The sequence below is a fragment of the Monodelphis domestica genome, chromosome 3 (genome assembly GCF_027887165.1).
Source record: "Monodelphis domestica isolate mMonDom1 chromosome 3, mMonDom1.pri, whole genome shotgun sequence".
Taxonomy (NCBI): Eukaryota; Metazoa; Chordata; class Mammalia; order Didelphimorphia; family Didelphidae; genus Monodelphis; species Monodelphis domestica.
Window position 1 is genome coordinate 15,433,180 of NC_077229.1, and position 27,820 is coordinate 15,460,999.

A 27,820-nucleotide genomic window follows, 5' to 3' on the forward strand; every position below is an offset into this window, starting at 1 on the left:
TTATTTTAAAATGTATTTTAATGTTTACCTCAAGCTTATAAAGAGAACCATTTTAGATATGATTTTTCAAAGAGAACTTCATTACATTTCCTGTTTTGGAAAGTAAGAGTAATACATCAAGACTAACCAAAGGGTCAGTTCTCGATCATGCACTAACATCCTTATCCGATGGGCTTTTAATATTTTCTAGCTAAAAGCAGACATTTAGAAATGTTATGTTTTCCTAACTACAGGAATAGATGGGTAGGCAAACTCCAATGCTTTTTTTCATTTTCTATGCCATTGATAAGCAGATTTTTACTTCTTGGTCCCAACCCATCATTTAAACATATAGAACCATATAGAATCATTTTAGCATGTGGATTTCTGGGCTCCAGAGGAGTTGGGCAAAAACCAAGCATTGTAGTCAATGGAATATAACCCAACTCTCTGGTATTTATTATACATATTGATCAACAGTGGTCAACAAATAAATTTTGTATTTTCAGTTGAAAGAATAAAGAAAAGCCAATATGAGAATTTTAAATTTACTCTGTTTATTGGCTTTGCTTTCAGACTGAATTCTACATTTTTCATCAAAATGAAATCCCTCTGGTGTACATTAATTAGTAAAACTTTATATGCATAAAGTTTCTTCCCATTGTAAATTCTTTGTTGATGGCTAAATTATTTGTTCTTGAGGAAGGAAGGCCTTACCACAAATATTACAAACATATCTCTTAATAGTATAAATTCTCATGTCAAATAAATCCTATCTTCTGAGATGTTCCCATATTCATATGATTTCTCCCTACCATGAACTGTCTGATAATGTCGAGTTAGTCCTGTGCTCCAGCGAAAGACCTTTCCGCATTTATTACATTCATAAGGCTTCTCATCAGTATGAATTCTCTGATGAGCAGAAAGTCCTGTCCTCTGATGAAAGCCTTTCCCACATTCTTTACATTCATAAGGCTTCTCCTTAGTATGAATTTTCTGATGTTCAGTAAGTCCTGTCCTTTGATGGAAGGTTTTTCCACATTCATCACATTCATAAGGCTTTTCCCCAGTATGAATTCTATGATGTCGAGTAAGTCCTGTGCTCCAGCGATAGGTCTTCCCGCATTCATTACATTCATACGGTTTCTCTCCAGTATGAATTCTCTGATGTTGAATAAGTATTGTACTCCTATGGAAGGCCTTCCCACATTCATTACATTCATAAGCTTTCACTCCACTATGAATTTTCTGATGTCGAGTAAGCTGTGTGCTCCGACGAAAAGCCTTCCCACATTCCTTACATTCATAAGGTCTGTCACCAAGATGAATTCTGTAATGGGAAGTAAGGGATGAGTGGCAGTTGAAGGATTTTCCACATTTAGTACATATATAAGGCTTCTCTCCAGTGTGAATTTTCTGATGGCAAGTAAGGTGTATATTCTGTCGGAAGGCCTTCCCACATTGTTTACATTCATAAGGCTTCTCTCCAGTATGAACCCTCTGATGTAGAGTAAGAGCAGTGCTCTGGGGGAAGGCTTTCCCACATTCCTTACATACATAAGGTTTTGCTCTAGTATGAATTGTCTGATGTCGAATAAGTCCTGTCCACCAGCGAAATGCCTTTCCACATTCCTTACATTCATAAGTTTTCTCACCAGTATGAATTTTCTGATGTCCAGAAAGTTCTATCCTATGATGGAAGATTTTCCCACATTCCTTACATTCATAAAGTTTCTCTTCAGAACAAACTTTCTGATGTTCAGTAAATCTTATACTCCTATAGAAGACCTTCCCATATTCATTACATTTATAATATTTCTCCTTACTGCTTTTCTGCCTCTCTAGCCAGATGTCACATTCCAAGGCTTCACCTGATTTGGAGACATAAGAATCATCCCTTGTGAATTTTTCATGGGATATTTCCAGAGAAAGGTTCAACTCTGAAGATGACTGCTTGCTTTCTTGCCGGCTCTCAAAATCTGAAAGAAATTTAAAAATGTAAATATCCCCTAGTTTCCCTTTATTATACTTAATACTATTTTTTGTTTCTTCCATTAAAAAAATCTCTATCTAACTCCAAAATATAGACTAGATAAGACTATATCCACAGATTTATTTATTTATAAGATGATTCCACATTGCTCCAAAGAAACTCCAACAAAAACACACTGAAAAGAATCTGATAAGGTGGGCAAATTGGTTATTAATGTTTTTCAAAGAGGAAATGGAGTCAGAGGGTAATTTAATAATTTGCCAAAGGTCAAAACTGCTAACATGTGTGCATGTTACAGCTAGCACTCAAACCCAGTTCCTTGATTCCAACTAACTAGATAATGATATCTTCCAAAACAATAGAGAAGACTTTTTCTGCATTATGGTCAAGGCCAATATTAGACCTAACATGTGAAAGGGGCAGGAGGTCACTTTCAGAATGAATATTTGATCAGTTAAAAGTTGTCCAAAGTCAGTTGAATAATTCCATAGAAACACAATGTTACCTCCAGAAGAAAATATTGATTATCTAGATCAATTCCTTTATTTTGTAGGCAGTGAGTACAAAGGAACTTATGTGACCTATGCAATGTCAAACCACAAATTTGCACCAAACCTCAGACTACAGCCCAGGAAAAGCATCCATCCAGTGGTCACTGTGTCACGACTTGGTATGTCTCCTTAGGTTGCCAGATACATTCACTGTATCTGAAATGATTATGCTGAGGCTAAATGACCATTATGGCCAGACTAATATTAAGTTGATACATATAACAAATGGGGAAGTAGTAAGAGAGTCCAAACTCCACTCTGGGCTAATCTTGATTAACCAAGATTTGGTATCAGAGGACCTGGATTTAAATACTGGACATGCAAATTACACCTATAAATGGATACCATGGTATCTTTCTTGTAATGGTGTGAGAGACTTTGTCAGAGTCTAAATAAATAAGGAGCAGCTGGGTATCTCAGTGGTTAGAGAGCCAGGCCTAGAGAGGCCTGGAGGTTCTGGGTTCAAATCTGGCCTCAGACACTTCCTAGCTGTGTGACCATGGGAAAGTCACTTAACCTCCCTTGCCCAACCCTTACCACTCTTCTATCTTGGAACAGATATTTAATAACGATTTTAAGCAGGTAGGGGTTTTAAAAAAATAATCTAGTTAAATTAACCTCCCCCCTCCCAAATTCCCCTGATCTCCCAGTCGAATGATTGTAGTATTACAAGGAAATTAGCTTCTTAATCTTGCAGAGCCTAGTCTTAAAGTAACTATCCCTTTAACAATAGGGTTTAGAATTTTCTCCAGGCCTCAAATCAAGTTCACCAGCCTCTAGACAGAAAATTCCACTAGTGCAGAACAGGGAAATCTGTCAAAAATTTGACATGTCCAACCTATATAATAAGTCAACATAACCATTGGTTCCAAGGCAGAGGAGCAGTTAGGGTTAGGCAGTGGGTGTTAAGTGACTTGCCCAGGATCACACAGCTAGGAAGTGTCTGAGGCCTGGGTCACTGCATTGCTACTGGTAGAAAAGTCTAATACATTTGATTGTGCCATAATGTATCAGTTGATTTGAGGTATTTTTTTAAAAAGTACAAAGCTAGATCCTAGTCCACAAGGGTCAAATGGTTAAAGAACATGAACAATTTTCACAAAAGTGGTTAATAATTTGTCAACCTTACTATTTTTGAGAAAAAGTCAACCTTACTTTTTTTTTTAAACCTTTACCTTCTAAGGCAGAAATGTGGTAAGAGCTAGGCAACAGGGACTATGTGACTTGCCCAGGGTCACGCAGCTCTGACGTGTCGAAGGCCAGATTTGAACCATACCTCCCATGTCCAAACATGGCTCCCTATCCACCGAGTCACCTACCTGCCCCCAGCCTTACTGTTAGTCAGAAATACAAACTAAAACAATTCATGCACATGAAAGCTAACCCTAGAGCTGAGCCTTGAAGGGAGTCAAGGATTTCAAGAGGCAGAGGGGAGGAGGAAGGGCTTCCCACACAAGGGGGAAGGCATGTAGTGGCAGACAGAATGTCCTGTGATAGGGAATAGGAAAGAGGCCTGAATATATCTGAAATATGTGGCCCAGCCTGAGGGGGAGGAAGGCTGGAGGCCTTCTGGGAAGCTCTTCCAGGGTCTGACAGAGGGACTGGGACTGCCCCTGGGGGCAATGGGAGGCCCTTAGGCAGGGCAGGGCATGAGGTGGTCCGAGCTGCCCCTGAAGCCCTAGGTGTGCTAGACTGGGGTGCACATGAGGCGCTCCCGCAGCTCTTGTCCATGGGTCTTGGGGAGCTTGGAGCAGAACTCCCTGCCCAGCGGTTTTATAGCACTGCCCCCACAATAACCAGCTGAGATACTATACTGTCTGCAAGAACCAACCTCCCTGGCTTTCCCTCGCTCACCTGGACAGCTGGCTGCTGGGGCCTCTCCTTCAGGCACCCAAGAACTTTCCACTTGCTCCAACTGGTAAATCACATCTGGTTTGGAGGCGGTCAGTCCTGCTCATTGGAAATGGGAAAGTGCTGGCTTTAGAGAGACCCCCCAAATGGAATTCCCATCCCATCTCTCTTTGGTGACGAGTGACCCAGGAGACATACTAGGCAGCCCCAGAGGGTGGGACAACAGACCCCTGAACGACACAGAATTGTGTTCCCAAAGTAACCCCCAACCCCTTGCCCACTGGTATGGGCCTCTCTTCTTATTGGTGGGGATGAAGACCCTGCCCTGCACAAGAGGAGGGCTGGAGTTGGTGAGAGGCAGAGCTTCATTCCTCAGCCAGTTCTGCTTCAAGGGTTCTCCAAGTGAGGGTCTTCAAGTGGCTTCCAGCTTTGAAAGAGCTGAGGGAAGAGGCCAACCCTACTTCAGATTGTCGAAGGAAAAGGCTCAGCTGGCAGCCTCCATCCTGTCTCTATCCCCAGCCGGCTACATGTGAAGTTGCTACATGTACCCCTTTCTTTGGTATCCAAAGACTAACTCTGGATTTTAAAAAGAGTGAGTTATGATGTTAAATTGGAAATTTCAACTGACCCCAGCCTCTGATTGAATGAAGATAGGAGATTGAGCAAAGATAGTGAGGGTAGAAAAGAGTTGACAAATGCACTATGAAGCCATTCAAAAGGTCTCTTGACTTCTTGACACAAGACCCTTGTCTCTGCCCCCCCCAACCTCCCATGACTCCCTGGCATCCAGCAGCCCTGCCTCTTGCCTGGAGTGAGGCCAGAATCATTTAATCAGAAGGACCTTGGAAAGGAACATCACAGGAACATAAATTTGAGTCACGATGGAAGAAATCTTTTTTTCCAGGGAATCCAGAGGCAGAAGGTGTGCATACTCCCAGCTCCTGGCTTTTGGCTCTCTGCTCAGCTCTTGGAGGAGGCTTGCTAAGGGAATGGCCAGTCACATGTGGCTAGAGGCCTTTTCTTTCTCGGGCCTGCTTTTTACTATTTTATAAATACTTTTAAATTAAGACATAGTCTCCAGAGAATTTTAATCATCACATACACTAGAGACTTTGGGGAGCTTCCCCTTGGGGGTATAGAAGACTCATTCTCTCAGCTGAGCTGAGTTAGCTCACTACCAATTAGAAAGCTCCTTCATTCTGTACTGTATGGTATATATTCTTCTATGTTTGTTTTGCTATCATTTGGATAGATAGGTCCTTCCTTTGTTATTCACTGTGTTTTCATTATGGAATTGATATTGTGTAGGAAAGAGGTCAAGCCTTGGATACAAAGGTCCCTCTTCCCCCACAAAATGACAAAGTGTCAAAAATTAGATGGAACCTAGTTCTATCCCCTAGATGAACAATATTTAAGAGTAGATAAATATATTTTTTGAAGAATGAATTTAGCTCTCCCCTGATTGTAACAATGAAGGTGCTTAGCTCTTCCTTGATTGTGAAGATTGAATTGTAATCCTCTGTCTATTTGTTGATTTAATCCCCAGAAATGTAAATACAGGCTTGAAGTTGAGTGGGAAGATCTGCCCATGTTAGATCTCATCACCTAGGGTGTAAATCTCCCACTTAATCATGTACTATAGTGGGTAACAAATTAGAATCAACTAATTGCCTTCTAGGCAGTCCTAGAGCAGAGCATCTGCTGTGATTGGTAGACATGAAATTTAGGGGAGGTGACACAAAAGAAAAAGATCTTTAAAAAGAGGCCCACGAAAGGGATTCAGGAATGGAAGAACTCTGACTCCAAGTAAAGACTGGAGGACAGACACTTGAGGAGAGACTGGAAGAGGAACTCAACCCTGGAGGAACTTGTGCAGGAGACCTCAGACTGCTTTCCTTTTAATCACCATTGGTGAGTTAAAGGCTGACTTAGTGACCTCATGTTTCTGGAGGTGTGAAGCCTCCAAGAAAGGCCCATTGTCTTAAGATTCTTTTCCCCTGGCTGGGGCTTAGAATTTCTAATTGGTATCAGTGGAATCCAGAGCTCTATCTCTCTTTCTCCCCTATTCTCTCTTCCTTAATATCTTCCCTCTATTGTAAATAAACTACCATAAATTCCATTTACTTTAGTAATTCATTTTGAAATTTAGAAATTAAATCCCTGGCGACCAACTATATAAATATTCAGAGCCCAACCACAATTAAATTTAGCAACTTCTAGCCCAGGACTGTCTCTCTCTGAGGATAGTAGAGTGGCCTCCTGCTTCCCCTCCTAAAGAAAACAAAAATCTCTCCTCAGAGAGGGGAACCCACCTGAAGAAGAACTACTTGGAGAATTCCCTAAAGAAGATCCTCTTGCTTGAAGGGCCTGGCTGAGAACTAAAGTTCTTGCTTCTTGGCAACTCTGAACTTCCCCCCACTCAGGGGAGGGCCTTCATCTCCATCAATAATACCAACACACTTAGGGGCAGAGAGTACACTAGGAAGTATATGTGGAAGTGGTTCCCAGGCTTAATTTAGGCTAAGGAAGGAAATCAATGCATGTACCCTAAGTCTTACTACAAGGATGAGAACATTATTAAGGTCTGTAGGTAGTTGCCCTGGGATTTTGAAGGTGAATATTTGACTTGAAGGAACAGAGATCAGAGGAGGCATAATCTCAGGGACAACAGAATCCCCTCATTACCAGCCACAGAAACAAAAGACCTTTCACAGGCATGGATGAGTTAACTCTGGGCTCTGCTTGACAAACGATAACTATTAAAAACTTATACACTGGCATGCACTAAGGAAGGCAGCATAGACTGTCAATGGTAGATTCTGAGACCCAGGGGAACCATCCTCACCCAGGCAGACCAGGTTCTGGTAGTTCTCCATCATCACATCTCTATACAGCTTCTTCTGAGAAGGGTCCAGATCCTCCCACTCCTCCTGAGTGAAGTCTACCGCAACATCCTTGAATGACACCAATTCCTGAAACAGTAAATATGTTTGCATGCATTCAAGAGCTACATATAGAGTCATATGGAAGGAAAGGAAGATTAGAAGAATTCTAAGGAGTGGAGCTCACAGGATTCAGATCTCAGAATGTTACAAGTCAGTTAGTTTATGAAGTGCCTTCTGTGTGTCTAATTTTTAACTAGATTCCAAAGCTTATTAAGGTATATTATATTGTGGAAATGAGATGTCGGTCTAACATCTAACCTTAATTTCTGTTGCAGTGTTCCAACTTTCTTAGAAGATTTTGTTAAATATGGGGGCCTTTTTCTAGGACATAAAGTCTTCAGGTTGCCAAAAATTGTGCCACTGCATCTACTTATTTCTGGATCTTATGTAATCTAATACATTCTGAGATCAACTTATTTTTTAACCAGTACCAAGCAGGTTTAATGATTACTATTTTTTAGTATAATTTGAAATCTGGTACTAAAGATAACATCAAATAAGAGAGCTTTGTAGTCTTTCATTTTCTTTCTGGTTTTTGAGGATTTTCTCTATTGGTTTATCTGCTCAAGTGTTTCCCTATTTACCATGTTCATTTTTTTTTTAAAGAATCCTTCATTCTGGCTTAGAATTGATACTAAATATCAGTTCCAAGAGAGAAGAGTGGAAAGGGCTGGGAAATTGGGGTTAAATGATTTGCATGGATAGGAAATGTCTGAGGTCAATTTTGAACTCAAGACCTCCCATCTCAAAGCCTGACTTTCTATCTACTGAGCCACCTAGTTGCACATATTTCCGTCTTTTAAAAAATTCTCCTGTAACTTGGCTTCCCCCTCTCTGCTGTCAGGTAGAACTTTCCAGGGTCTAGACCCCAAGTTTTTTTTTTAACTTCTTTAAATTGAGTACATAGAATTCACTAGTACAAGTTCCCCTATGAGTATCCTCTAGAAAACCATGGACAGAGATTCTTCAGATATGTTAGGGACAAATGGAACATCAAAATTCAATGAGATAATGATGACTGATGTGAAAGCTGGACTATTCAACTCATATTTTACTTCTATTTTCCAAAGCAAAAGTTTTTTGGACTGGAAAGGAGACTGTTAATGATTATTATTAACAGGGGACAGAAATATACAATAAAGTTAGATCATCAGAAACATCTAGCTGCCCTTTATTTAGCTCAAGTCACCAGATGAACTTCACCCTGGAATACTGAAAATAATCAGATATGTCTGGAAACCAACTGTTGGTGCTACCTGGAAGACCTTGGAGAACTAGGGAAGTGACCAAGATAGTAAAAGGAAAGTAGATATCTCTCAGAGTCAGAAAGACCTAAGTACAACTCCCTGTAAATAGCATATTGTTGGATTCTGGTTTCTAATCCATTCTGCTACCTGCTTCCATTTTATGGGAGAGTTCATCCCATTCATATTCATAATGTTTCATTTCTCTCTATCTTGTTTTCTTCTGTTCATCCTTCTCTTTTCACCTTATCCCTCCTCAAAAATCTGTTTTGCTTCTGACCACTACCTACCTTAAGCCATTCTTCCATTTATCCTCCCCACCACTTTCTTTTATCCCCTTCCTCTCTTACTTCTCTGTTGAGTAAGATAGATCCATATACTCAACTGAGTGTGCATATCTATTCTTCCTTCTTTGAACCAATTCCTAGGAAAGTGAGTTTCAAGCACTGCTCAACCCTCCCCATTTCCCCTCCATTGTAAAAGCTTTCTTTTGTGCCTCTTTTAGGTGAGATAATTTCTCATTTTTCCTCTTCCTACCTCTTTCTTCTAGTGCATCCTTCTTTCTCACTCATTCACTTTTTTAAGATCATCTCAAATAAATCAGCCCACACCTTTTGCCCTCCATGTAGTCTTTCTAAAAGCCCTAAATAATGATAAAGTTCTTCAAAATTACATATATCATGTTCCCATAAGGAATGTAAACCATTTAACCTTATTAAATCCCTTAAGATTTTTCTTTCATTTTTACCTTTTTATGTTTCCTGGAGTCTTATACTTGAAAGTTAAATTTTCTATTCAGTTCTGGCCTTTCCCTCATAAATGCTTGAAAGTCCTCTATTCCATGATATATCTTTTTTTTTCCCCCTCCAGAAGGATTATTCTCAGTTTTGCTGAGGAGATTATTCTTGGTTGCAATACTAGTTTCTTTGTATTATGGAATATCATATTCCAAGCCCTCTGCTCCTTTATTGTTTTTTGCTATTTCTTGTATTATCGTGACTGTGGCTCCGTGGTATTTGAATAGTTCTTTTTGGTTGCTTGATATATATATAGGAATTCTGGAATTTGGCTATAATATTCCTCAGAGTTCTCATTTTGGAACCTTTTTCAGGAGGTGGTTGGTGGATTCTTTCAATTTCTATTTTACTCTCTGGATATTGCATATTGGAGCTATTTTCCTTTATAATTCCTTGAAATATGATGTCTATGCTCTTTCTTTTTGATCATGGCTTTCGGGTAGTCTGAGAATTCCTTTTTGTTTGGTCCAATAATCCTTAAATTATCTCCTTGATCTATTTTTCAGGTGAGTTGTTTTTTTCCAATGAGATATTACACATTTTCTTCTATTTTTTTATTCCTTTTAATTTTGTTTTATAGTTTATAAATGTTATATGGAGTCATTAACTTCTACTTGCTCAGTTCTACCTTTTAAAGAACAATTTTCATCAGTGAAATTTTGTTCCTTTTTTCCATTTGACCAATTCTGCTTTTTCAGAAGTTAATTTTTATCAGTGAAATTTTGCATCTCTTTTACCATATGGCCAAATCCATTTTTAAGGTGTTATTTTCTTCAGTGATCTTTTTTTGTAACTCTTATCAATTGTCTGTTAATTGTCTTTTCATACTTTTCTTACATTGCTCATTTCTTTTCCCAATTTTTCTCTATTACTTTTAGTTGATTCTTAAAAATATTTTTCATCTCATCTAGATTTCTGTCAGGATTGTGTCCAATTCACACTTTTCACTCTGAGCCTTTACTTATAGCTGCTTTGGCACTGTTGTCTTCTTCTGAGTCCATGTTTTGATATTCTCTGTCACCACAGTAGATTTTTATGGTCAGGTTCTCTTCTTATTCATTTTTCCAACCTGTGTCTTGATTTCAAATTTTATGTTAAGGTTGTGTGCTGCTCAACTAGGGATAGGGAGACACTATTCCAAACTTCTGGTTCTCTTGCCCTGCTGTTTTCAGAGCTAGCTCTGGGGGGTCGGAAGTTTTTTATGCTTCCAAGATAGTGTAATCTGTGGAGAGATATTGTCACTGCTCTCCTGGACTGCACTCTTTACTCAGGAAAGGCCTCGGATCTCTTGGAACCTGAAGTAATGCTGCTCCTCAGGGGCCTTCCTCTCTTTTGACTTTAAGCACTCCTCTCTTTCCTGAAGCTCCAACCTAGAACTGTTTATGGGCAATGGAGTTGCCAAACAGCTCCAGGTCCTATGTCCAGAGCGAGCATAGGAGTCTCCTTTAATCTCTTTCTTACCACTTTACCATCTCTGGGCTAAGAGCTTCTTAAGCTGCTGATTCTGCCTCCAAGGCCTACCACTGGTGTTGATGCCACATGGGATCTTGGTTAGCTCCCACCTTGGTGTCACAGGCCTTTCTACTGACCTGATTTGTCTTAGGCAGTAAAAATATCTCATGTTGTTGTTGTTGTTGTTGTTGTTGTTGACATTTTGTTAGCTCTGCCATTCCAGAATTCAACTTGATGCATTATTTTAAAGCTGTTTGATGACTAATATGAAAATTTTTTGCATGACTATACACGTGTAACTTATATCAAATTGCTTTTCTTGTCATGAAGGGGAATGGGAGAGAGGAAAGAAAGGAGAGAATTTGGAGCTCAAAACTTTAAAAATCAATGTTAAAAGTAGTTTTTACATATTCTGGAAAAAATAATTAGAAAAAATGAAAATAATTTTTTTTAAATTGTAACTTTTGTAAGGAATCTTAAAAAAGGGTGTTTGGTAGGGAATTTTTGGGGTTCTTGGCTAAAGTACTTCCTCTACTCCATCATCTTAGCTCTGCTCCTAGAAGTCCTCCCTTATTTCCTTCTCATGGCTGAGTAAAATCAGTATCTGCCACTTTGTGAGAAGTGTTCTGAGCAGTCTTTGTAGCCCCGGGTGGCTGGGATATCCCTAACATAGGTCTGAACTCCAGTTAAAAAAAAAAAAAAGAAAATTATGTTTTTGGCTAACAACTTGCTCCTTCTGCCTCTGTATTACCTTCACATGGTTGGGTTGAGTCAATATCTGTGATTCCTGTGCAGAGAGGGAGGGCATAGCAGCACTGCAGAAGGAGGTGATCCCAGGATTGGCCCCTGCACAAATTACTGAGTTAGTTTCTGTTTTTGCCATGGACACATGGAGATTTCTAATTGGCCCAGTTTCTTGGGTTATAGGATAATCAAAGGAAATCTTCCTTATTGGAGATCTAAGGCATTATTAAAAAAACAAACCCCCACTTACCAGGTGAGCCCTAGGAGGTACCAGGGCAAAGACCATGGCTTTATTCAATGCTTTCACCATAGGGAAACTGAGATTTCTCAGCCTGAGTCAGCCCTGAGGAGGAAAAAGTAGACATTAGAGGAAATGGCCCTGCCTTGTTGAGGCCCATCCTTCTGGCCACCCTAATTACAGAAAGATTAGAGGAAATTCATGGACTGAACCCAGCATGCAATTCCACAAACACAAATGAAGAACCTTCTAAGTACCCGTTACTTTCCTGCGCACTGAGGAGTACAGGAACTGAAACAGAGCAGTCCCTGTCCTCAAGGAGTTTTATAACGTGTGTCAGACAAGAACAAAGAAGATAATTTTTAAAAAGGAGTGCTAAAAATTAGAGTGTAAGATGGCACTGGAAGTTGGGGGGTAGGTATGGATTGGGCAGTGAGCTAGTTTCATAGAAGAGTCAGCACCTGAAGTGAGCTTCGGGAGGAAGAGGCCAAAGTCACTAATGAATTATCTCTTAGTTGCCAAATCCTGGGGCCTTCCCTCAATCCTCCTTCTCCTTAACCTCTCTGTAGCCTTGGACACTCTTGACCACTTTCTTCTCCTGCACATCCTTTCCTTTCTAGGTTTTTGGAACATTCCTCTCTCCTGGTGCTCCTCCTCTCTCTCTGACTGCTCCTTCTGCCTCCTTTTACTTCAGCCAGGTCATACTCCTTGTGAGTATTGGACTCTGTCCTAGATTTCATTCTCTTGTCCCTTTATACTATTTTACTTGGGGGGGATCCCATCGGCTTTGTCAATGATTCTCAAATCTACTTATGAGCCATAACTTCTCTTCTAACCTCCAAACTATTTCCAACTGCCATCATGAATTGGATGCCCTCTAAACATTTTACACTGCAAGTCCCAAACTAACTCATTATCTTCCCCCTCCACCAGATTCTTCCCACTTCCTAACTTCCTATTACTGCAGGAAATACGCCAATCCTCCCAATCATCCAGAATCACAATTGAGGTATCATCCTCAGCTCCACCCTCTCTTACCCAGATACCCAATCTCTTCTCTGACCCTGCCTCCATGATGCTGGTGTTCTGAGAAGAGTCTATCAGGGAAGATGTCTGTGGGCAGGCCATCATTACCTTATACCCTCACTGTTGCAATAGGCTTGTATGATTGAACAGTGGGCTCTTGGGATATGTAGTTCTTTTGGGGGATAACAGATTTTCAATCATACAGGCTTCAGGTTGACCACCTTGCTTTGAATCTCTCCCCACTCTACTGTCTACACTGGGTCACAGTGATTTTCCTGAAGCCCGGGTCTGACAGCTCCCTCACTAACAAATTCCAATAGCTCCCTATTACCTCCAGGATCAAATACAAAATCCCATGTGTTCCACACTGAGCCTCCCCACCTTTTCCAGGCTTCATACACTTATTCATAGCCATGTACTCTATAACCTGGTGACAATGGCCTCCCTACTGTTTCATGAACAAGATACTCCAGCTCCCAATTTTAGGCACTTTCACTGGCTATTCCCCCAGATCTAAAAGCCTCTCTCCTCATCTCTACTCCCTAACTTAGCAGGCTTCCTTCAAGTCCCACCTTCTACAACAAGCCTTTCTCATCCCCCCCCCCCCAATCCTTATTCTTGATGTCTTCCCTCTGCTGATTATTTCCTATTTATCTTGCACATGGCTCATTTGTACAGCTACTTGCCTCCCCCATTAGATCATTAGTTCTTTAGGCCAGGGCCCGTCTTTTGCTTTTATATCCTCAGGTCTTAGTCTGGCACACAGTGGGTACTGAATGTTTGTAAGCAGTGAATGCCTTCAGGCATAGAGAGAGGAGTAAACATCAATGGAGGCATGAGATGGGATGACAAGGTCAGAAAACACCTCCTTGTCCAATTTGACTGAACTGATATGGGTAAAGGGGAGTCAAGGAAAATGAATCTGGAAAGACGTATTTGAACTGAATTGAGGAAAGCCATAAATTCCAAGCTAAGGAATCTGTATTTTGCCCAAGAGGCCACAGAGAACTTAAAGATGTTGAGAAGAGGACCACCACATACTACCCTGTGGATCTCAAGGGGGACATTTCAGCCACTGTGTGACGGGTGGATTTGAAAGGAAAGAAACTAGAAGCTCAAAGAGGCACCAAGACAGGAGATAAGAACAGCACCTGAGCCAGGGGAGAAGAGAGAGGACAACTAAAGAAAGATGTGGGCGAGGTAAACTAGACAAGAGATTTGGGAGGTGAGGTTGAGGCATGAGTCAAGGAAGACGCCAAGGTCCTAAAGAAATAAGGAAGTTTGGAGGAGGAGAGGGTTTACAGGAAGGAAAAGAAATTCAGCTTTGAAAATGAAGGAGAATGAGAAAAGAGCAGAGGACAGAGAGTGGGACAGAGGGAAGATGAGAGGAGGAATAAAAAGCTAACAGAATCTCAGCAGCTACCTACAGAAGAAAGCAGAGGGGAGAAGAGAGGAGGATCAGGGGAAATTAGAAAGGACAGCTGACCCAGGGGATGCAGGAAAGGTATAGAAATGAGAACGATAAGAGGAAGGAGAGAAAAGACAGGAAGAGGAGACAGAGGTGAGAAGGGAAAAAGACACAAGGGGACCAAGCTGAGGAGAGGGACTCAGGCACTTAAAATGCTCCCCACACTGGCTCCATCCCTTCCCTCTGGCCAATATGTCCTATTTGTTGCTTTCCAGATAGGACATTCCATCGCTCTTCCCCGGCTATGCCCCATTCCTGGACTCTCCTCCCTCCTGAAATTGTGAGCTCCCTTCAAGGCTCCCTCGCCCACCTCCGAGCCACCTGGGTTGCCTCCTCCTCCCGTAGGTCAGTGCCTGGCACATAGTGTGACCTGGTCAGTGGGGGGGCCCTCCAGCCATGCCCTCCAAGGATGACCAGCCACTTCGGGGCACCCTGGGGTCGCTCATGCACAAAATAAAATGCACACCATCACGTTTCCCATCCAAGTTCCCCGACCTTCCTGAGGGGGAAAGGGCGGTCACCCCGTAGGGCAGAACTGAACACCCTTCCCAAGGAGGCTCCACTCATCTTGGCGGCCAAACTGGACTCCTACCAGAGCCCATCCTGGGCATTCCCTCTCCCATCACCAGACCTTTGCCTATGAGCTCCCTTATGCTTAGCATGCCATCCCTCCTCCCTCCCCTCATATCTCCCTTTGGTGCTTCTCCTCCCCAATCAGGGTTCTATGCCTCCCAGTCCGCCCTAAGCAGTGTCAGTTTCTCCGGGGTAGGGGCTGGCTGTCTTCAGTCCAGTAGAATAAGGGTTTGTTGACTGACAGCTGCACTGGACAGCCTCCATTCTCTCAGACCGGTCTAGAGAAGTGCAAGTAACGCCAGCTTGGGGAGAGGGAGGATCCAAGGGAGGAGGGGAGGAAGAAAGGCTGAAGTATCCAATGAACGCTTCAACTTCGTGAAGAGGGCGTGTCAAGTTCTGGTGGAGAATGCGCATGCTTACGGGCGGCTGGGCCCACCTCTCCCAGCTGACAGCTGGAGGAAAAGAGGCCGAGAAAGATGGTGCCGTGACCTCGGGTCTTTCCTGACCCGCCAGCACGGTCCTACCTCACTCTGTTGCAAGGGCTCTTCTGGCCTAGCCCGGCCACGGACCCCGTGCTGAACTGAGGACTGAAGAGAACCGAAGCAGCCGTTAGTGATGCGAAAGCGAACGATCTCGGGAAGGGCCTGACTTCCGGTGCAGGAATACAGCCTTACGAGGACGCGGCCACAAGGGTTTCTGGGAAATGTAGTGCCGAAGCCAGGCGCCATTGGTGCGCATGCTCTGCAGAGTTGTTTCTGAACCCGCTAGTCTCAAATCTTCTAGTCTTGCTCTAAGAGATGAGGCCGTCGTCCTCCTGTGACAGGGCCGGGAAAGATTTCACAAATCCCTCCCGCGCCATTTCTACTATTCTGTCTCCCTGAAAAACGAGGTCGTTTTCTTCTGTCTGCGGAACTGTTCGACGTCGACGTCATTGGACGAGTCTAACCATCAAGGAAGAAGCCCCAGAGGGACAACCCTGGAAATCCAGACCAGAGGGAGGGGGTGCTCCCTAAGGAAGGCGCCAACGCTAAGCCTGGGACAGCATAGCCGCTTAGTTCTCAAGTCAGGTGCCATGGCCAGAAGCCACAAAGGCCGGCACAACTTTGGGTGAAGAGCAACTGAAGCAGAGCAATAATAACTAGTATTTGTATAAAGCTCATTGGATCCTCAAAACAGTCTGTGAGAGAGTTGCTATCTATCATTATACCCCATTTACAGACGAAGAAACCAAGGAAGAGTTGGTCAAGTGACACGCACGGGGTCACACAACTAGTAAGGGACTGAAGCAGCATTCAAAAACACAGGATCTAATTGACTCCAGGATCAATCCTAATCTTACTTTCAGACCATACCAGTATGCCACATTATAAGCATTAATCACAACGATTTGGTACCAATTACAAAATAGAAAGGTAACTGGAACGAAAAAAAGGGTCTGAAATAACCGAACTCAATTACTCCGTGTCTAATAAACCAAAGGATATCTGTGAGTGTCACTGTGGAAAGGCCGTTGGGCTCCTACATCCTCCATGATGGAGACCAGTCTCGGCTGAAAGTTTCCCTGGCCTTTCCCAGCTCCGTTTGGTTGGTGGTTCTGGATGTGCCACACACACACTACTCCATTTCCTGCTGGAGGTTTATTCAGCTACACGCTACTACAATTAATTTTTTATCCCAGGACCATTCTCTTCAGGTCTACTTAATATTATGGAATTGATGCTGAAAACAGCCTATTACTAGAGAGTTCAGAGCCCCCAGTTAGGAAAATTCCTAACCGACCTTTTGGCCTCTCCACCCTAATTTAAATGTTTGTGTATCTCCAATTAACCTTTGGCTTCTCTATATTTTTGGCTTATATATAGGCTATAGGAAATGCTCGGGTAAAGGCAGGGAGCATGCTTCTTTGTATTCATGATATTCATCATTCCAAAAAGCACAGTAATATTCCATTACATTTGGGTGTGACTAGCTCATCTAATTGCATGTTTCAACTTGGATGATAGATATTTTTCTTCCATTTGGTTTTTCCTACAAGGATTATCAGACTGCATCATTACTTTTTGGAGTAATTGAGGATCTCACTCAAAGGCCCTCTGATAATTGCCTGGGGGTGGGGATCCAAGATGGTAGATAAGGTACACAGACCCACCTGATCTCTACCAAATTAACTTCTAAAAAACTGATAGGATGCCTCAAAACAAATTCTGGTGCAGCATAACCCGCAAAAGGATGAGGTGAAATAATTTTTCAGCCCAAAACAACTTAGAAGGTTATCATGAAAGATCTGTTGCAGTGGAATGGAAATGAAGCATGAGGTAGCATGCCAAAGCAGGTTCTACTCTGGCAACAGGCTTTGGAGGCAGCTGAGTCACCAGCAAAGGCTTCTGGAACTCTCAGCTACAGATGGCAAGAAGAGTCAGACAACTGCTCAGAAGATTACAGGAGTCTCTTTGCTGGATCTGGGTACAAGACTCTTGTCCCATTGTCCATATGTAGAACCAGGTTGCAGTCCTGGGTTGAGGTCTCAGAGTGAGGAGCACCAGAACTCACCAGCACCTCAGTCCTTGATTTTCATTCCTGCCCAGATTAAAAGCAAATGCTTTCACTGCTCATTCACCCACATATTTAATCTCTCTCTCTCTCTCTCTCTCTCTCTCTCTCTCTCTCCCTCTCTCTCTCTCTCTCTCTCTTTCTCTCTCTCTCTCCCCCCAATCCACATACCTAAACACAATTGAGTTTTTGATGTTTTTTTAAAGAAGGTTTTCATTTCATTTTGCATCAAAAGCACTGGTGTTAACTACTGAATAAATTAATGCAAACTCACAGAAGAGAGTATCTGATACCATGGAATTATTAACTTTGTCCCCTTAAAGATAAGCTTTTATAAATACTAATACCCCTCACAGTCATTACTATGGCCACTTCTTTTACTTCCCAGACTTCAGGGGCTCCAGCTGATTCCCAGCTTGCCCTCCCCCTTCCTCTCCTCATGGAACCATCTCCTGAGCTCCGGCCTTCAAAGGCTAATTCTCCAGCTTTGGCTTACTGATCCTCCTTTTAAACTCACTATTCCTCTTCTACAGCAGACTCTTCTCTCTTTGCCATTGGATCTATCCCTCCACAACCTTACTGGGCTCCTCTCTACTCGGTTGATTCCTTGACACTAAACTTGCTTTTCCTTGCCCACCTCCTCCACCTCCACTAAGCAGGTTGAAGATCGGCCTGGCTATAGAAGAGAAAGCAGATGAATTGGCATCTCCAAAAGAAATGAGCGATAATCCTGAGAATACAGAAGTAAAAATAGCAGAGGCAAATTCCAGACTCTTACAGCACTCGGGAATAGTGTAATTCAGTATGGTAATACAGCTCCTGTGACCATAACACTCAGGCGAATTTGAGATTCTTGAAAGGCAATCATTGCGTTCAGAATGAACCTTTAATCAAATTGCATTTGCTGCTAAAGGGGCATGGCAAAATTTAGCTAAAAAACATAATGTTGCAAATTTCTTTGCACAGATAGTTCCTCACCATGTGGCTATAAGAACACGCCAAGATATAAAAACTTCGGAACACAAAAATCCAATGGCAGCTTGATTTAATAAGGCAAACCACATGACTGCTTTGCCTATCACAAAAGTGGACATTTTATTTTGTTTTTTTGGAGTCAATACTGTGTATTGGTTCCAAGGCAGAAGAGTGGTAAGGGCTAAGATTGGGGGTTAAGTGACTTGTCCAGGGTAACACAGCTGGGAAGTATCTGAGGCCAGATTTGAACCTAGGACCTCCATCTCTAGGCCTGGCTCTCAATCCACTGAGCCACCCAGCTGCCCCCAAAAGTGGACATTTTAAACAATAGAGCCCCCAATTAAAGCCAAGGCAACCTCCAGATATTTACCAGAAGTGTTCCAAAGAACAGCATTGGGCCTCACCATATCTCCCAAGATCATGGGCACTGCCACCCACTCTTATCTTTGTGTCACTAGTCAAGGCTCCCCTCTCCCCCACTTTCTCATTTGCATCCCTACTCCAGGCTCACTCACTTCCCCCTTTTCCAACAAGTGACTTCTAAGTCATCAAGTGACTTCTACCGATGAAAACTACATCCTGCTCTATTTTTAACATGATCTTGGATTATTTTTAACTTGGTATAAAAATTGTGATATTCTTTGGGGTATATAGGAAAGTCTCCCAGTGTTTGGGGTCTTTTGGTCTTGACCAGAAGTCTGGCTTTATTGGGAGACTGGCCCTCTCCAAATAAACCTATTTCTTTATGGCTTGGAGACTTAGTTTCCTTTGTGTTCCTGCGGTTAGAAATTATGCCAAACCTCCATGCCTCAGAAGACATGCTTTTCTGAAATTTCTAAAACATAACTAGTGTTGGACAAAACAAGATAATCTTAAGCACTTTGAAACCACCCTGGAGTGTTCATGAATGCATAAATGTTTGGAGACTATGACTCTATTGAGGTAGTAATGGACATCTTTCCTGTGGGCCCAAAGGATGGCCTCAATTTGACCCAAGATTGTGAACAAAGATCTCAATTTCTCCAAAAGGGGCCAAAGATACCTTTTTCTCCCCACAGATACATTGATTATAATTCTGATGGAGCCTCTGTGAATATATATGTGTGTGTGTGTGTGTATGTGTGTGTGTGTGTGTGTGTATGGGGGCAGAGAATTGAGGAAAGAGACTGGACCCTTTTTACCTATGGTTGTGACAAATTAGGTATGTTTATTCACAAAATCCCCGAGTCTAGATCTCAACTTACTGATACGGTCCTTCTTTGATGTTTTCAATCTTAGTTTAGAAACATGGGTAAATGATGCCAGAATTTGTTTGGAAATATTTTAATATTTACCTAAGACTTACAAATGGAATCATTTTAGTCTTAATTTTCAAAGAGAAAAAAAAACCATTTTTACACTACATTTTGGAAAGTGATGATGTCACATCTTGTACTGACAGCTAGGTGGCACAGTGCATAAAACACCAAGCCTGGAATCAGGATGACCTGAGTTCAAATTCAGTCTTAGATATCAGCTGTGACCCTGGGGAAGTCACTTAACCCTGTTTGCCTCAGTTTCCTCATATGTAAAATGAGCTGGAGAAGGAAATGGCAAACCACTCCAGTATCATTGTCAAGAAATCCTCAAATGGGAGCAGCTAGGTGGTTCAGTGGATTGAAAGCCAGGCCTTCAAATGGAGATTGTGGTTCAAATCTGACCTCAGACACTTCCTAGCTGGGTGATCCTGGGCAAGTCAATTAACCCCTACTGCCTAGCCCCTTACCACTCTTCTGCCTTAGAAACAATACCCAGTATTGATTCCTAAATGGAAGGTAAGAGTTAAAAAAATAAAGGTTAAAAATTCCTCAAATGGGGTCACAGAGTCAAACAGGTCTGAAACGACTAACAACACAATTTTTATTAACTAAAGGGCCTATTCTCAATCATCTCTATCTGCTGACCCTATAATATTCTGCTGATAAAGGCCAGCACTTGAAGGAGAAAGGATATCTTTGAATAACTAGTAGCATAGGAGGAACTAATGCACCAGTGTATCTAATCGTCTAGCTTGCTGATTGGACGTTTTTCTTCCTTTATCCCAGTCCATCCCTTAAACATGAACAGTAAGACGTTAGCATTTGGGTAATTTGATTCAGTAAGAATAGACAATAATTTTCAGTCGCTATAATGTTATACAACTGTATATTATTTAGTTTATTGCAAATACTGGTGAACAGTGATCAATAAATAGTTTTGTCGTCTTCCTTTAAAAAAAATAAGAAAAAGCTATTGGAGCAACTTGGAGTTTCCCTTTCCTATTGGGTTCTTTTTTAGTTTGATTCTAAATCTTTCAGAAAAATTAATGCCCTTTCATACATGCTTTGCATTCCTAAGGTTTCTTTCCAGTGTAATTCCTTTGGTACAGAGTAAGTTGAGGAAGGCTTTCCCACAATATTCCCCCTTTTTAGGTCTGGATTCCCAGATGTCAGTTCAATCCTATTATGTGACAGAAGGCATTCTCACATTTGTTATATTTCTATTTCTCCCCAGTATCTGATTGAAGTTAAGTGCTGCGTTCTGGAAGCTTTCTACATTCATTTGATTCCACAAGATTTTTCTCGAGTATGGATTTTCTGATGTCCTGTAAGTCCTGACCGTCGATAGAAGGCTTTGCCACATTCATTACATTCATAAGGCTTCTCACCAGTATGAATTCTCCGATGTCTAGTAAGCTGTGTGCTCCGGCGGAAGGCCTTTCCACATTCCTTACATTCATATGGTCTGTCATCAATATGAATTCTGTAATGGGAAATAAGGTAGGAGTTGCAGTTGAAGGATTTCCCACATTTAGTACATTCATAAGGTCTCTCTCCAGTATGGATCCTTTGATGTTGAGTAAGTGCTGTGCTCTGGTGGAAGGCCTTCCCACATACCTTACATACATGAGGTTTCTCTCCAGTATGAATCCTCCGATGTCGAGTAAGAGTTGGGCTCTGGTGGAAGGCCTTTCCACATTCATTACATACGTAAGTTTTCTCTCCAGTATGAATTTTCTGATGTTGATTAAGTCCTGTCCTTTGATGGAAGGCCTTCCCACATTCCATACATTCATAAGGTTTCTCTCCAGTATGAACTCTCTGATGCAGAGTGAGAGCTGTGCTCTGGTGAAAGGCCTTCCCACATTCCTTACACATGTAAGGTTTCTCTCTAGTATGAGTTTTCTGATGTTGAGTAAGTCCTGCCCGCTGATGAAAGGCCTTCCCACATTCTGTACATATATACGGTTTCTCTCCAGTATGAATCTTCCAGTGTTGAGTAAGAGCTGGACGATGGCGGAAGGCTTTCCCACAATCCTTACATACATAAGGTCTCTCTCCAGTATGAATATTCTGAGGCTGCCAAAGTTGTGTTATCTGGTGGAAAGACTTCCCACATTCATTACATTCGTAAGGTTTCTCCTCATTGTTCTGCTGGCTTTCCAGCCAGGTATCATATTCAAAGGCTTCTCGCAATTTGGAGATACAAGAGTCATCCCTGAAGACTTTTTCCTGGGATGATACTTCCAAAGAAATGTCCAGCTTTGAAGTGGCCAGCTTGGTTTCAAGTCTAGTCTCAAAATCTGAAAGAAATTTTTTATGTCTAAATATTTTCAAATCTGCTCTTATACCCACATATGATCCTACCTTCTGTTTCCATCCAGACAAATTAATGTCAAATACTAAAATATAGGCTAGATAATATGGCCCCATGTTTGCAGTTATTACAAAAAGGTTTTGTACTTGTTCTCAAAACAACCTTGTTAGGTGTAAAGATGTCAGTTCCTCATTTTCTAAATGAGGTAAATGAGTCTCAGTCAAGTCAAAGCAACAAATGTTTATTAAGCATCTATAATTTGCAAGGCACTAAACTATCTGCTAAGGAGATAAGGTAATCTCTGAGGGAAGGCCCTAGCATTAAGGGGGAAAATTAAGGAAAGCAGGAATTTTTTTTTTAACAGTAAATCTCTCTGATAAAGTCCTCATTTCTCAAACATATAACAAGTCACATTTATAAAAACTGAGAGCTATTTCCCAATGGGTAAATGCTCAAAAGATATGAACAAGCAGTTTTCAGAAGAAAAAATGGAAGCAATCAATAGTGATATGAAAAAATGCTCCAAATCACAAATAATTAGAGAAAAGCAAATTAAAATAACTAAGGTACCACCTTACACCCATCAGATTGGCTAACATAATAGAAAAGAAAAATGACAAAGGTTGGAAGGAGTTTGGGGAAATGTACTACTGATGGAGTTGTGAGCTGATCCAACCTTTCTGGAGAACAATCTGGAATTATTCCCAAAGGGTTATAAAACTCTGCATACTTTTGACCTAGCAATACCACCACTGGATCTGTATGTCAAAGAGATCAAAGAAAAAGGAAAAGGATCTATAAGTACCAAAATATTTCTAGCAGCCCTTTTTTGTGATAGCAAAGAATGAGAAATTGATGGGATGCCCAGCAACTGGGGAATGGCTGAATAAGTTGTGGTATATGATTGTGATGGAAAAGAAATGATAAGTGGGAAAGTTTCAGAAAAATCTGGAAAACTTAAATGTACTGATGGAAAGTGAAGTGAGCAGAACTGGAAGAACCCTGTACACAGTAACAGCAATATCGTAATGAGGATCAGCTATGAAAGACTTAGCTACTCTGACCAAGACAATAATCGGAGCTAATTCCAAAGGGTCTGTGACCAAAATGCCGCCTGCCTCCAAAGTATTCGGTATTATGCATCTGAAATGTATAATTATGTATACATAATTCTGTATACATAATTATTCTGAGAACATATTGAAACATTTTTTCTTTTGTTTTTCACAACATGGCTAACAGAATTAGGTTTTGCATGACTTCACATGTATAATAACTATCATTTTCTGCCTTCTTAATGGGTGAAAGAGTGGAAAGGGGAGAACCTGGAATTCAAATTTTAAAAATAAAATAAAAGCGCTGCCTCCATAATGATCTGCTGAGATGTGGTCTGTAAGAATCTACCTACCTGGCTTTTCCTCACTCACCTGGACAGCAGATTGCTGGCACTTCTCTCTCAGACACCCAAGAGCCTTCCACTTGCTCCAACTGGTAAATCATATCTGGTTTGGAAACCGCAAGCCCTGCTCATTGGAAATTGGAGAGACAGCTTGAATATAAGCTCTATCCCTTCTCTCTTTGGGAACAAGCAGGTATATCAGGAACACCCACATGGCAGAACAAAGGACACAGAATTGTGTTCCTACAAAGTATGGGGAAATGGGTCATGGAGTCAGTTTGGACTGGTAAAGAAAATTCCTTCACCCTGCTAAGAGGATAAAAACATTTCACAGAGCAGGCAGCTCCCCTTTGGGAGAGGATCTTTGACATGAAGACAGAGACTAGAGGAAGTACAGCCTCACAGAAATTGGATACTGCCCATTCCCAGCCACAGAAATGAAAGAACTTTTGACAAGGGACTATGTTGAAGTACCCTGTCTCTTGACCATGTATGGATTAGGAAGCGCTGACCTCTGCTTGAGAAATAACTGCTAGACACACACCCCCAACACACACTGAAGAAAGACGCCAAGTCTACCCATAAGCATGGGTGGACCCTGGGCCTCAAGAGAGCCGACCTTACCCAGCCAGACCAGGTTCTGGTAGTTCTCCAGCATCACGTCCCTGTACAGCTCCTTCTGAGAAGGGTGCAGGTGCCCCCACTCCTCTGGGGTGAAGTCAACAGCCACATCCTTGAATGTCACCAGTTCCTGAAATAGCAAATACACCTGTGGATACCACCTAGAACTACCTGACATCAGACTGTAAGCTTCCCAGGGCTTGGCACATAATCAATTGATGAACTGACATGGCACCAGGAAGAAAGTAAAGAGAATGGAGCTGGCCAGGATCAGGCCTCAGAGTGCTCCATCCTAAATAAATATCTACTGAACACCCTACTGTATGCATAAGCATAAATGAGATTCTGAAGCACATCCCCAAAGAGGAGGAGAGGCTCAATGGATACTTCAATCTTTGCCCTCACTGAGCACGGAAAGGTGCAGAAGGAGAAGCATTAGGAAAAGGTCACTCAATCTGTCAATGAAAAGATGACTGGTGAGTTTGGAGTAACATTTTCAGATGAATGATGAGGTCAGAAGCCAGATCACCAGAGGTTCAGAAGAGAGGAAGGGGAGAGTGACTGTGGGCACTGAGTATTTCCAGCTGTATAAGGAGTTTAGCAGAGAAAGAGAGAAAAGCGAGAGGGTAATAACTAGCTGGCAATGATGGAAGCTTCAGAGGACTGATTAAAAGATGGATCAAACTGATTCAGTTCCTCCAGGAGTAAGTCCACTCAGCAGTCATCAAAGAACTCCAATTCATGAAAGAACACAGGAAGACACAAGAGTTGATGCAAACTGAAGTCAACAGAACCAGGAAATGAAAATACCCAACAATCACAATGATATAAATGGAAGAACAATCAAACACTTTTGAACTGAATGCTCCAAGATATTCTAATGGCAGTAGCTGGGTGGCTCAGTGGATGGAGAGCCAGGCCCAGAACAAATCTGGCCTCAGACACTTCCTGACTGTGTGACCCTGGGCAAGTCACCTGACCCCCATTGCCTAGTCATCACGATGACGATTGATTCTAAGACAGAAAGGAAGAATTTAAAAGAAAATCACAAGTTTAGTCCCAAAGAATGAATGAATGAATGAATGCATGCATGAATGAATGACAGACAAAGTGTGTGCCCTATATGTACTATGGCCCTGTGCTAGGGATACAAAGAGACAAAAGGAAGGCAGTCCCTGCCCTGGAGGAGCTCATACTGTGACACAGAACAGACTATATGTGCCAAGTCTCAGTTTTTCAAAATGGTAGAAGCAGCAGCTCTTCCCACTGGATGCCCTTTGGTGTCTAGCTGTCTGCGGTTAGTCAGAAGGGCAAAGGCAGGGGAGGAAGGGAGGACAAGGGTCCTGGGTGGCCCCGGCATGAGAGCTGGAAGGAAAAGCCCATCTCGAGACACGCTTTCACCATCCCAGAGCAGCTTCTGCTTTCGGTCCAAGCCCCCACCTAGGCTGTCATTTTCCCAAAGAGATAAATTAGGTCCAAGACGCCACTCTTATATCTATGAATCCTTCTTTGATGAGGGGTCAGAATCAGAAACACAAGCACAACCCTCGGCACATGTTCGTTCCTTGCCCCAGCAGACCCTCCCCATTAATGATGAAAGAGCATTTCCGTCATATGACATTCTCATTTGCATTTCTGTTCCAAGTACCCAAGGCCAGACTAAGGCCAACTAGCAGTCAAAGGCCATCTCTAGGTGACATTTTCAACTGAACCTACAGAGTCCAGGAGTACATCAATAGTACAGATACACATACCCAAACACGCGTTAGAATGATCATGAACATGTGTGTGCATGTTCACATTTATACATATATGGACATGTATTTCACACGTACACCTATACTGTTTTATACGCTTATATATCTATACACACACATTAAGGCCACACGAATTCACTTCAGAAGTGAAAATGAAACCTCATGAGAGAGCACCTGATTTACAAAAGGTCCCTAGTTACTCCTGACTTCCTCTGGTCTTACAGTGAGAAGGGAAGGGACCGAGGGCAGCTTCTTGTCCCTTTTGGGGCGCTGGCTCCAGCACTCACAAGGAAGGCACTCTTCAGCAAAGAACTAGTCTCCCCTCTGATGCACAGTTTCCTCATCTATAAAACGGGAATATTATTTCTGGGATTACTAAGAGGTTTCTGTGATCTGATTTTAAATCTTCATGTGGGCTATGAATATTTTCTATCATTTTAAGGCATTTTGGATATCCTTCTCATTAGCCAGCTCAGTCCAGGGCATAGGGTGACAATGAATCTCTTGACAAAGGATGGAGAGGGGAAGGCAGGGTCAGCAAATGAGGAAAACCCCTCTGAGAAAGCATCTTAGTGTGGCAGAAGGGCTGGAGGTACCAGTTCTGCCGCTTATAACCATGGATGAGTCATTTCCCTTTCCTGAGCCTCAGTCTTCTCTTCTATAAAAAGGGAGAGGGGACTGGACAAAAGATCTCTAAAGTACCACCCTGGCCTGACTCCTGATGGGTCTAATTTCTTGAGTGAGAAGATATGGAAAGGAAACCTATTCCTCACTGGAAATCAAATGTATTTATTTCAGAAAAAAAAACAAACAAAGCAAACTCCTGCTTACCTGGTGAGCCCTGGGAGGCAGGAGGACAAAGGCCATGGTTCTGCTCAATGCTTCTGAAACAGAATCTTCAGCCTGAGTCAGCCCTGGGGAGCAAAAAGAAGACTTTAGAGGAATTGGCCCTGGCTTGTCTAGACCCAAGGCCTGGAAATCCTAACATGTTCCCTGGTTAGAGAGACTAGAAGGAGCTCATGAAGGAGTTCAAACATTCCATTCATTCAACAAACCCAAAGGAAGCACCGACTGGGCATCGAGCAATGCAGGAACAGAAACAGAGCAGTACCTGACCTCAAGAAGCTTACATTCTATTTGGGGAATACAACACATGTAGGGATAAGAGAAAAAGGTTATTTAGAAAAGAGAGAGGGGCAGCAAGGGAGCACTGTGGATAGAGCACCAGGCTTGGAATTGGGAGGACCTGGGTTCAAATCTGGCTTCAGAAACTTCTTTACTGTGTGACCCTGGATTTAAGTCACTTAAAATTGGCTAGCCCTTATTGATACTTAGTATCAATTCTAAGACAGAAGGGAAAGATTAAATAAGATATTTAGAAATTTTAAAAAGAACCAGCTAAGAACTGGTGAGATAAGCACAGATTTCTTGGAAGATTTGGTTCCTGAGATGAGGTCTGAAGAATGGCAAGGATCCCCAGGGGCAGAGAAAGCCTTCTGGGTACTGGGGGAGAGGGGTAGGAGAGAGATGGCATTAATGCATGGAGGGAGGAGATGTAATGTCCAGATCAGAAAACATCTTCCAGGTCCAGCTTGGCTGGGATATTGAGTAGGTGATGTGAACTTCAAAAACTACTCCACCCTAATCAGAAGTACTTTAGATTTGATTTAGCTATTTCCTGATTGTAACAATGGAGATACTTGATCAGGAATGTCTTGGGAATTTTGAATTACTCCACCCTACTTAAACCTTACTTTAGGGGAAGATAAAGTTGTAATCTCCTGATTGAACAATGAAGGTACTTAGTTCTCACCTTATAGTGAAGCTAGAACTTTAAGCTAAGTCTATTTTTAGTATCTTAATACAAAAAGATGTTAAATCCCTATAAAGGTTAAATTAATCACAAAAAGGCCAAGTAACTAACAAAAGGTGAACTTAACAAAGAAGTGTGAAGTAGCTCAAAAGATATAATCTAACCAGAGAAGGTGAGAACTAAAGAATGGGCAGTCCTGGAGAAAAGCATCTGCTGTGACTGGTAGATG

At 42.0% G+C, this 27,820-nt stretch overlaps 2 protein-coding genes across 9 annotated transcripts in view; both read right to left on the reverse strand.

Annotated features, from left to right (window-relative positions):
* Positions 1-23,524, reverse strand: LOC103098903 (zinc finger protein OZF-like). Of its 5 annotated transcripts, none has more exons than XM_056821380.1 (6): positions 15,386-20,436; positions 11,807-11,899; positions 7,220-7,346; positions 4,378-4,473; positions 1,851-1,958; positions 1-1,309 (listed from the first exon to the last, which is right to left on the reverse strand). In XM_056821380.1, exons 2-6 carry the CDS (start codon positions 11,864-11,866, stop codon positions 1,209-1,211), a joined length of 492 nt encoding a protein of 163 aa, XP_056677358.1. In that variant the 5' UTR covers positions 11,867-11,899; positions 15,386-20,436; the 3' UTR covers positions 1-1,208. The 5 variants fall into 5 exon arrangements, with proteins under 5 accessions (XP_056677358.1, XP_016288230.2, XP_056677357.1 ...); XM_016432744.2 differs by adding an exon at positions 11,564-11,658 and having other exon boundaries at positions 1-1,958; XM_056821379.1 differs by lacking the exon at positions 15,386-20,436 and adding an exon at positions 23,429-23,524 and having other exon boundaries at positions 1-1,958.
* The window catches only part of LOC100025938 (zinc finger protein 501-like), a 17,819-nt gene continuing 10,555 nt past the window's right edge, over positions 20,557-27,820 (reverse strand). For all 4 annotated transcript variants that reach the window (XM_007490353.2, XM_007490354.2, XM_056821381.1 and 1 more), the window contains 4 exons: positions 26,610-26,692; positions 24,025-24,151; positions 23,429-23,524; positions 20,557-21,987 (listed from right to left, as the gene is read on the reverse strand). In XM_007490353.2, coding sequence (XP_007490415.1) covers positions 20,963-21,987; positions 23,429-23,524; positions 24,025-24,151; positions 26,610-26,645 — 1,284 coding nt within the window. In that variant the 5' untranslated portion in view covers positions 26,646-26,692 and the 3' untranslated portion in view covers positions 20,557-20,962. The remainder of the gene's footprint in view (positions 21,988-23,428; positions 23,525-24,024; positions 24,152-26,609; positions 26,693-27,820) is intronic.